The sequence below is a fragment of the Arachis hypogaea genome, chromosome 11, assembly GCF_003086295.3.
Source record: "Arachis hypogaea cultivar Tifrunner chromosome 11, arahy.Tifrunner.gnm2.J5K5, whole genome shotgun sequence".
In the NCBI taxonomy this organism is placed as follows: Eukaryota; Viridiplantae; Streptophyta; class Magnoliopsida; order Fabales; family Fabaceae; genus Arachis; species Arachis hypogaea.
In genome coordinates this window covers 15,567,867-15,578,386 of record NC_092046.1, presented here as the reverse complement: position 1 = coordinate 15,578,386, position 10,520 = coordinate 15,567,867, and the positions used below count along the sequence as shown (strand labels likewise).

The following is a 10,520-nucleotide window of genomic DNA, read 5'->3' as shown; positions in this document are numbered from 1 at the left end:
GTAGTTCGTTAGTGTATTTGATGCTCTTGTAGTTGAATAATTTCGTTTTTGTTTGTAAAAATTGGTGTTCATGGTTGAATGTTTGAATTTGAATGTAATGTAGGATTTTTTTTCCGTTCAATATGTTTTTGTTTCTAATTTCGGTGTATTTGAAAAGACATTTTTGTTTAATCAGGAATAATTTTCGGTGTTTTTCAGTTTTTCTGTGATGTTGATAAATTGTTTGTGTCAAAAGATTAGGATGACTTTTAACACACTTGAAGAAGAAGCTATTGCTGTTTTTTTCTCCCCTTCTCTTTTTTCCTCATTTTTCTCTTTCATTATTGTTATTGTCGTCATCGTTGTCTTCTTTATAAAACAGTTTAAATTTAAAATGCATTAAAATTTCTTAATCATGACGACATACAAACGAATTCGGTTTAAAACAAGTTCATACTAAAAGGACACCTTATTTAAATCCATAATGCATCACAATTAATTAATGATGACAGCATACATACAAACTTAGCTTAAAATAAGTTCAGACAAAAAATGTACTTTATTTAAATCTAAAATGCATCGAAATTACTTAATGATGACAAAATACAAACAAACTCAATTCAAAACAAGCATAAACCAAAAGTTTACCTTATTTAAATTCAGAATGTATCAAAATTACTTAATGATAACTCAAAACTCCTCCTCTTTCTTCTTTTTTTTTTTTTTATGATTACCATCTTTTTCTTCTTTTCTTTTTTATTTTTCTTTTTATTTTATCTTTTCAGTTACTCTCTTGTCAAATAAAGAAGAAAAAGAAATACATAGTGATGCAAAATCACTAGAAAGAAGAGGAGGGAAAAAAACGCAGCAACAACAATAAGAACGACGATGAAAAGGAAACACGCGAAGAAAAATAAAGAACCCGAAAAAAAAGAGGACGAACGCGAAGAAGAAGAAGGATGAGAAGAAAAAGGAGGAGAAATATGAAAAAAAGAGGGAAAAGAAAAAGGAAGAAGAGAGGAACATGAGAATTGTTTTATGTAGTTAGAGTCTATATTCATGCTCCACTAATAAAACTAATTTTTTGTGGATTTGAACCAATTTAATTAGACTTGATTATCAAAAAAGACACTTGAATGTATATTATAACGGTCCCGCTACGTTACCAACAGCATATCTGCCAATTTCTGCTAACTCTTATTTATAACTGTGTTTCATGGAAGTGTCTTCATGGATGTGTCTAATAAAAATGTCTTTTTTATGGTTGTATTTAATAGAAGTGTCTTTATAGATATATTTTCTGGATATGTCTCTTTATATATGTATTTAAAATATAATAATTAATTATTGTTGGCAATAAGTTTGCAGATAATATGTTGGTCTATACTTTTTCATATTATAACTATTATTGATTATCATCATTAACTTTTCCAATTGAATTTGGTTAATCTCTAATCAATCTGAATTATCAAAATAATCAGAATCAAATATTCATTGTGGAGATATAAAATTTCTTTGAATAAGTATATAATTACAAATTTAGTGAAATTAAATTGAAGACTTTCAACCTACAACAAATTAATCCTATACACATTTTCCCAATCACTCCCCTGTCCTAAGGGAACACAAATTTGAACTAACACTATAGACAGAGAGACACCCAACACACACCCACAACTAATGAAATTAAAGTACACAACAATTTGAAAGATTGATAATAAATTCACAAGTTCAAAGGCCAGTTTCAAACGGAACACCAGTCCCAGGAATCCACGATCCACCATCCAAGAAATTAGCAACAGTAAATTTCAAAGCCTCAGTAGGGTTGGTAATAACATGAAAGCCAGGCCATTTAACCCTCCCTGCAGTGTTAGCACCAGCTCCAATATTCATATACTCTCCATAATACAATGTATTCAAGGCAAAGCTTCCCGCCCATGGCATCCACCCTGCCGGTTGAATCAAACCGTCCAGGCTACTCTTGACCACCACCGTTCTTGAGTACTTCTGCCACGGCCGGCCGAGGAAGCACTTGACAGATCCCTGAACTGGCTTCAGATCTGAAGCCGCCATGATACGGCAGTTGTGGATGACAATGCCGGTGTTCTCGTTGGGATCGGTTCTCCCTTGTGCTGTCACTGCGTTCTGTTGCTTACTCATTGGTTTTCTCAAGAAGATGTTGCAGTTTTGGAAGAGGGCGACGGCGTCACCAAAGATGAAGTCTATGGTGCCGTAGATGTCGCAGTCGCGGTAGAATTGGCGTTGGGAAAGGACGTATAAGGTGTCTTGGTAGCCTCTGAAGCTACACCGATAGAACACGGAGTGATCAGAGCTGGAAAGAAGTGCCACCGCTTGGTGCTTCTGTGGCCCAGCACTGTTCTCAATTGTCAGGTCCCTGGCGATGAACCCATCACTCGACACCGCTGAATCAAAGTCAAGCCACAAAGTAACGTTACTTCAAAGCATCAACTTACTCTAAATTACTCTGAACGGAAGAAGCTAGTAATGTTTAATAAAATTTACAAAAATGCTATTTTTACGTTAAAATTAGTTACTAAAATAAGTTATTAATATATTTATATATAAATATATGTAGTTTAATTTATTTTTAATGTGTATTTATATTTTAATATGTATTTTATACTGATAACTGACTTTGATGATTAATTTTAATATATATAGCATTATATTACTCTAAACTTTACCTATGATAAAATTTAGTGAAAATTCAAGTAAAATATTTTTTTTACGAATTTAATAATTAAATAATTTTATTTATTTAATTAAATTATTATTTAATAATTTTTAATTATCAACTTCACATAGTATAATTTTTATATAAAATTATAAATTTAATAATAATTAATATTTTAATATTTAATTAATATAAAATAATTATATATATATTTAATTACGTAACATTATACCAATTACATTTTTATACGAGCTATGTAATCATTCCAAAAAATAAATATAATTAAATAATTATTATAAAACTATCATCAATTATTTTCAACTTGAATAATATATATATATTTCTTACTTTATATATAAAAGAAAGAAGTTAGTAAGCCTATTGTGATAAGTTATAGCGGCTTTCTCAAAGGAAATTAACATTATTTATTAAAAATAATAATAATTTAGTACAATAATTAATAATATATATAATAAGTATAGAAAACTAAATTTTTTAAATAATTAATATTAATTAATTTTTTATTATAAAATTATTTTTTAATTTTTATTCTTTTAAAAAAAATTAAAATTTAAGATTTAAAAGTTAAAAATAATCGGAAAAATAGTGTGAACTCTATAAGAATTAATGAAATAAGAAGAAGATGATATTGATATAGGGTACTTACTAAAAGTAGCTGAACCAACAGTGGTGGAGCCGTCTTGATAATTCTTGCTACCCGTAATAATGGTAGCTCCAATACCATCCCCAAACATCATCAAATTCTTTATACCTCCCTTTATGTTCACACTCTCCCGGTAAACACCAGCTTTCACGTACACAACCACTCGACCATTCTTACTCACCCTACCCGCCGCCGCCACGCCCTCCGAAACACTCTTGTAATTCCCACTCCCGTCCTGTGCCACCACAATGTCCGCCTTCGGTGCCGCCGTTCCCGGCAAAGCCTGAAGAAGCCTCCTGTCGGAAGGAGATAGCCACTCTGGGAAGCCATTAAAGGAAAGCAATTTTCGACCGCCGCCAACAACCGGGTCTTTTGGTAACGAAGTCAAGGACGTTAATGTATTGCTAATGGCCAAAGAGTTGCTCAGCAACTTGGATAAGTTGCTTGAAATGGATGGAAAGTAGTTTAGGTAGTGAGATGAAAGGTTAGAATCAAGAAAACCGTTTTGGCATGTTTGTTGATTCGCAATAGAAGCACTTTGCCATGTTAACCTGTCGTTTAGATTGTTTGAGCTCATTGAACGGTTGAGCTGATAGATTGTATTCTCATAGAGTTCCAAACAATCTTCCCATGCGGACTTGGCTCTCTTGTCTTTGAAATCGTTGGATTCCATGGTTGATGAGACAAGTTTGTGTGCTACTATTGCTTGGTCCCTGGTGACCTTAAGGGCCAGGTCATGGAAGGAATAATAAGAAGAGGAAACATCACTTGATGATGATGAAATTGAATAATTGGTAGTGCCAATGTAATGGTTACAAAGAGTGGGATATGGAGTTTGATTGCATGATAACTTATCAGTGCCATGCACAATAATGAAGAGAGAATAAAAGGCTAAAATAATGTATGCAATGACCAAGTTGCCCATTATGAAAATGAAATGACCAATAGGTTCTATTTGTATAATAATAAGGCAACCTAGATAGGTAGCAATGAGAGAATTATATTCTTAGCTTTGTATATATTTGGATTATTGTTGAATGCTGATGAATGAAAAGTGCCAATGAAGATGTGCTATTTATAGGCCAAAAAGGTATGGGTAATTCTTATTTGTGAGTGATACAATACAGTTGAGGTATTAATGTGGGTTTTGTATTTTCTAAAGTTGTTGACTAACCTATTTAAGGGCAATGTGGATTAAGTTCTATCTACGTGTCAATTAAAATTAATAAAAAAAAGAGTATAGTAGTTCATATGGAAAATAATAAAAATTAAATAAAGTATGGTTTAATTTGGTTTTTCAAAACCTAATTGTTTGGTATAATTATTCTATATAGTACTTTTATTCTATATATAACATAGTTAATTTAAGTTATAGCCACGTTTTATTTTTGAATATCAGAACAACTATTTTTAAATAGCATTTTTGTTTTACATACATATTAGAATGTATAGATTAAAATAGTAGCTAGATAAATATTTAGTTGAATTCATAATGGGAAGACTTTTTAGTATTGCTTATCCGCCATAGTAATGTCATGCTAGGAGTTTAAACATTAATTATAAATATATAATTAATTAGTATTTAGGAAAAGAAAATTAATTACAATCTAACTTAATTTTGACAGGTGCAAGCTAAGCTAATGCTAAACAAAAATAATTATATTTTAAATTTATTTTGAAGCGTACGTGCAGTGCAAGCTAGGCCACCAGAAAATATGTTATTGTATGTCGAGAATTTTCTTGGACGTCATATTTCAAAACAAAGTTGACGTGATGCATGCATTTATTAAGAATGATAATAGCCCCTCCACGAAGCTTAGCTTTCTATTTTATAGTTGTTATTATCAGTTTTGGAGGATAGACAACAAACTTTAATGGGTATGCAAATCAGTTCTTTCGGGTTGGAGTCACCTTGGTTATTTGCAGTTAGAATCTCTTATAATTGGTAGCGTTCTTGAGTTGAATAATGATATGCCAAATTATATATAGCTCTTATCCGGCAAGATGAAATGAGTTCTAACCGTTTTGTTAGGGAAACGGAGAGACATTGCAACAAACGGATCCAGAAATGTTGGAAATTAAAGGAGAGTCGTATTAAAAAAAATATTACATAATTAAATAAGCATTATTAAAACATGTAAAATTATAAAGAATTCAAAGGCTGCAAGGACTAACTCCCACCATATTTACATGGGTATGTTACTAATGTATATGTGTATGTGTTCGTATGGATTTTCAAGTCGTCTATTTTCTTTCAGTAAAAATACACAATTCAAACCCAAGATCAATTGGTTAATATTCTTATGGTTCTGCATATTGGAAATTAAAATAAGTATTTGGGAATACTATTAACTCTTAAGAGGTTAAAGAGAGTTATTTTCAACTATATTAAAAACAAGGTCAGTGAAAAATAAGTTCTACTTTCTCCTAGTAGTAGCTAGCATATCATTGTAGCTCTATTTCATCCAATAGTCTACTACAAACTTGAATATAGAATTGAAGAGAGAAATTCTTTATTATTTTATTATTGGCCTATTTTTGGCACTGTATATTATAGTTTGTTTATTCATAAAACTAGTTGTTTATGATCTCTTTTTGAGATAAAAAATATAGTAGAAGAGTGTTTAGAATCAAATGCTTTATTCATTAAATTTTTATAGAATTGGGTGTTTATTATAAAATAATTTTTTCAGTTGAACCACAGTTGAACTAGTTGAATCAATGAATCAGTAAATCAATAATTAGAGCAATTCGATGATCGGTCTAAGTTTTCAGTACATTGGATGAAATAGAGCTAGCAACAAATCTATATTGACAGATCTAGAAAATAAAAAATGAATTAGTCTTCAATAAAAAACGAAAGAAGTCTTATATGTGTGTTGAAGTGGTCCATCAATCCATACAAGAAAGAGGAAGAAGCTGAGCTGGTATTTTTCGTAAGAGAGAAGACAATGAAACTGTTTCTGTGAAAATAAGGAAGTTACTCCTCCAACTCAATATAATTTAATTACATTTGAACCTTGACCTTTGTTGGATCATTTCCAATTGGGAAATGCTAGGGGACAATAATTGGGTAAAAAACCTAATTGCGCCAAGGGGAGGACAAAATAACGCAAATCAACCAAACCAAATTCTCATTCATCAATCAACCAAACAATACTTTAATGTAATTTGAATCAATAAAATTCGAATTAGATTTACACATAGTTCGAATTGACATAACTCGAATTATTCGAAACCATTGCTTACACATAATTCGAATTAAGTCGTTACGAATTATAAAATCATAATTCGAATTGTATCAATTCGAATTACTAGCATGGCGTGGTTAAGGAGGAAGTTCGAATATGCTTGATTCGAATTACTTGGGTTTGGTAGTTAAAGGTAATTCGAATTGACTTGATTCGAATTATGTATATATAGTTCGAATGATGATGATTCGAATTACTGTGAAGCAGAGCTCTATATATATGATATGAACGTGAGTTGCTCTCAATAGAGGGGTCAAATAGCTAGTGAGGATAGTTTTCTAGTGTTGGTTCACCACAGAGGATCGATTAAGAGAAAAACTCGATCCGGTGTGAAGTTCACCGATAAGGATCCTCTCTGTATTATCGTGAGGCCTACGACGAGCAATGATGATCTTGTTAGCTCTGTACTGCTGAAACTTAGTCTGAAAGGTGTGAAAAGGGTTAAGAAGTTTTTCTATCGCATTCCAACCACGGTGCTCCAAGATACCGTGAAGTATGATTGTTTCACGATCGGGAGTGATGAGGACTTGCAGGTCATGTTTCATTGTCGCCGGCAGTTTCCCGAGGTGAGGACACCAGAGCTGTTAGCAAAGTTGGTTGATGTGGTATCCAGCTCGGGGTTCGAACCGGAATACGCACACTTTAGCCACGGTGGCCGGTTCTAGCTCGAGACCTGCCGTTGCTTCTTCCTCCGTCCCTGCGTACGAGCCACCGATCCAGCCTGTCGCATCCCCTTCGTTCGCTGTTGATCTCAGCGGCAATGTTGGCGAGGAGGTTGGTACAGGGGAACATCTTCCAACCTCAGTACAGTGTGCTACATCGGCTGGTGTTGGAGACGGATTGTTTGATGATCCAGATGACGATGATGTTGAGCCGGATATGATTGCTGATGACAGTGGCGATGATCTCGGAGTGAGTGACCCGAGAGGGGCTGCAGGTGGATCTAGCTCTGGCAAACAGCAGTACCCACCCCATTTTTCATCATTGGACCTGGATGCCATGAGGCAGGATGGGCTTCCAGGGCAGCCTGCTGGATTTGGCGCTAGAGATGCGGAAGGGACTGTTGGTATGACAGAGTTCCAGGTTGGTCAATAATTTCAGGATAAAGATGAGGCCTGTTGAGTGTGAAGACTTACAGCATCCTCTGAGGGGTACAGTACAAGGTGGTTGAGTCTGACTATCGCCGGTATGTAGGAAAGTGTTCTGAGTTTGGGAATGGGTGCACATGGTTGATTCAGTTGAGTCTCCGGCAGCGCAAGGGCATCTGGGAAGTAAAACGGTACAACAGACCGCATACGTGTCTCGCCACCTCTATCTCCAGCGACCATAGGAGTTTGGATTATCATGTGATAGCGACATTCATTATGCCAATGGTTAGGGCTGATGCATCCGTCAACATCAAGGTGCTCCAAAATGCCACGGCCGCACACTTTGGGTTCAGGCTGACGTATAGGAGGGTCTGGATGGCGAAGCAGAAGGCTGTTGCCGTCATCTATGGTGACTGGGATGAGTCATACAATGAGCTCCCTAGGTGGGTGTTAGGAGTCCAGTTGACCATGCCTGGTACTGTTGCAGTCCTTAGGACTAGCCCTGTTTGAGTCGGGGGACAGCTGGATGAGTTTCAGGCTTATTTTCATAGGCTGTTCTGGACGTTCCCACCTTGTGTAGAGGCATTCCGTCATTGCAAGCCGTTGGTGAGTATCGACGGCATCCATCTATATGGCAAGTATGGGGGAACGTTACTTGTGGCCATTGCACAGGACGGGAACTCCAACATACTCCCTGTGGCATTTGCACTAGTCGAGGGTGAGAATGCTGAGTCGTGGTCCTTCTTTCTATCCCACCTCCTCCAGCGGCATCCTCACCACGATCAGGCTGATCCTGCCTAGGAGCACCCCCTCCTCCTACCTCCACGCCCTCGTCGTCGACCACCACCCCTACCGGCCTCATCACCCTCCTCCATAGCCTGGTCGAGCTACCTCCACTCACGCTGGCTACGCCGTGTCCCAGCTCGAGCTCTCCTCTCAACCCGACGCCTGTCTGGAACGTCGTCAACTCGGTCCATATCAGGTACTCGGCCAGCACCCCTCTGCGTCGCCTCAACCGGAATGGGAATACCTCTCGGATCCCCCAAATACATCTTAGGTGACAAGAATCTCTTTTCGTGCTGATGCCACCAGTCCAAGAACTCATGTGACGGTCCCGAGTCAGCAACAATGTCGAACTGTAAAACGTGATCCACACGTGACTCCCAGTGAAGATGCCAACGCTGTAAATGGGAAGGGAACCAACGATCACCTCCTCTCCCGTCCTTCGACATCAAGAAGTCGATGTTCAGGGCGGGATGCGGGGGAGACTGTACGCCACCGAACTGAGGTAACACTCTGTCAACCTGATGCCACTCAACCACTGCAAAATATATCAGGGACGTCACACACCGCCATAACATCGTATGACGAGGCTCCAAGACCTTCGAATGGACAACCTGAAGAACGTCGGGAGTGCTATAGGGCATCCATATAAACTGAAAAAAGCAAATCAAATCCATTTGATTTAATCGTTAGACCATATAAACTCATAAAACCACTAACTACACATAGGTGCTCAGCGTACTTACATCCCTAGCCTGTAACATGTCGATCCTCAGTCGAGCCATCTGCACCCGAGGCCCCTTTTCGCTAACCCCAGGATTGTAACCTGACCACCTGCATAGGAATTTAAACATGGTAGTGCATTCATGAATGATTCTATAAGGCATGAAATTGCATGCGAAACTGAAAATAAATAACATAAAGATGAATAGTAGACTACAATAGTGGTACCTCGAGGCAAGGGGCCAGCTAAACGCATCATACCCACCAGGGCGAAAACCAGGAAACCGCCAAAATATCCAAGACTGAAGTAACTGTAACGGCCCAGCTAACTTCACGACATGTCTGTTAGCCACTCAGCACATGCACCAGTACAACCATGCTAGTGCCGCCGACCCCCAACTGTTGCCACCCATCTCCTCAAGCCTAGCCACGAAGGGTAGCCATCTGATGTGAATACGATTGCCGGACTTGTCGGCAAATAGCTGGGTGCCCAACAACATCATGATATAGGCACGGGCAAAGCGCCTAACTGTCTCCTCATCGACCCCGTCGGGGCACTCTCCAAAAGTCTCCTGGAACCAGGTGCAGTTCACTGCGAACTTCTGAATTTTGTTTGCGGGAGGTAACACACCGAGCAACTCCTGGAACCACTGCCAAGCTGACCGGCCACCCTCTATGTATACGTGGAAGTCTGTCAGTCAACCACTGACGTAATGTCCGTCCACTAGCAACCCTAACTGGTACGAGACGTCCTGAAGTGTGATGGTGCACTCTCCGAACGGCATGTGGAACGTGTGGGTCTCCGGCCGCCACCGCTCCACGAATGCACTCACAAGGGGCTCATCTAATCGGAATCATCTGTCGTTTAGTCTCGCAAGATGGTATAATCCGGCCATCTGCAAGTACGGAACGTACCTCTCATCAAGACGCATCCCCTGCTGCCGCCGCATGCTCAATATGCAACGCCGGGGCTGCGCATTACATGAACCGCATAATTAGAAAGCGTTAAAATACCACTAACATATACAATTCATGCCGTAAAGAACCAACAAAGTAATCATGCAATACAAGATATATTAAACCAGTAACCAAAATTGCATACGTAAACCGCAAACATACATCGGTTCTAAAACCACAAGGAAAAGAAAACGTAGTAAAACACTGGCAAAACCGCATCATAGAACCGCATCCAAGAAACCTCTAACATAACCCACATGCAAATCCACTAGAGAAACGAACATGCAAAACCACTCAGTTAACCACCTACAATACCACCAACCTAAACCGCTGACATAAACCGCTAAAATAAACCATCGACAAAACCACTTGCATAAACC

The 10,520-nt window shown here is 37.8% G+C and overlaps 2 protein-coding genes across 2 annotated transcripts; both read right to left on the bottom strand.

Moving 5' to 3' along the window:
• Nucleotides 1–1,459: 1,459 nt before the first annotated feature.
• LOC112720386 (pectinesterase) lies at nucleotides 1,460–4,365 on the bottom strand. Its single transcript, XM_025771318.3, has 2 exons — nucleotides 3,342–4,365; nucleotides 1,460–2,402 (listed from the first exon to the last, which is right to left on the bottom strand). Exons 1-2 carry the CDS (start codon nucleotides 4,261–4,263, stop codon nucleotides 1,711–1,713), a joined length of 1,614 nt encoding a protein of 537 aa, XP_025627103.1. The 5' UTR covers nucleotides 4,264–4,365; the 3' UTR covers nucleotides 1,460–1,710.
• Nucleotides 4,366–8,564: 4,199 nt separating this feature from the next.
• Nucleotides 8,565–9,968, bottom strand: LOC140176039 (serine/threonine-protein phosphatase 7 long form homolog). Its single transcript, XM_072205889.1, has 5 exons — nucleotides 9,894–9,968; nucleotides 9,652–9,755; nucleotides 9,412–9,525; nucleotides 9,207–9,294; nucleotides 8,565–9,113 (listed from the first exon to the last, which is right to left on the bottom strand). The coding sequence occupies exons 1-5, from the start codon at nucleotides 9,966–9,968 to the stop codon at nucleotides 8,565–8,567; spliced, it is 930 nt and encodes a 309-aa protein (XP_072061990.1).
• Nucleotides 9,969–10,520: the final 552 nt, after the last annotated feature.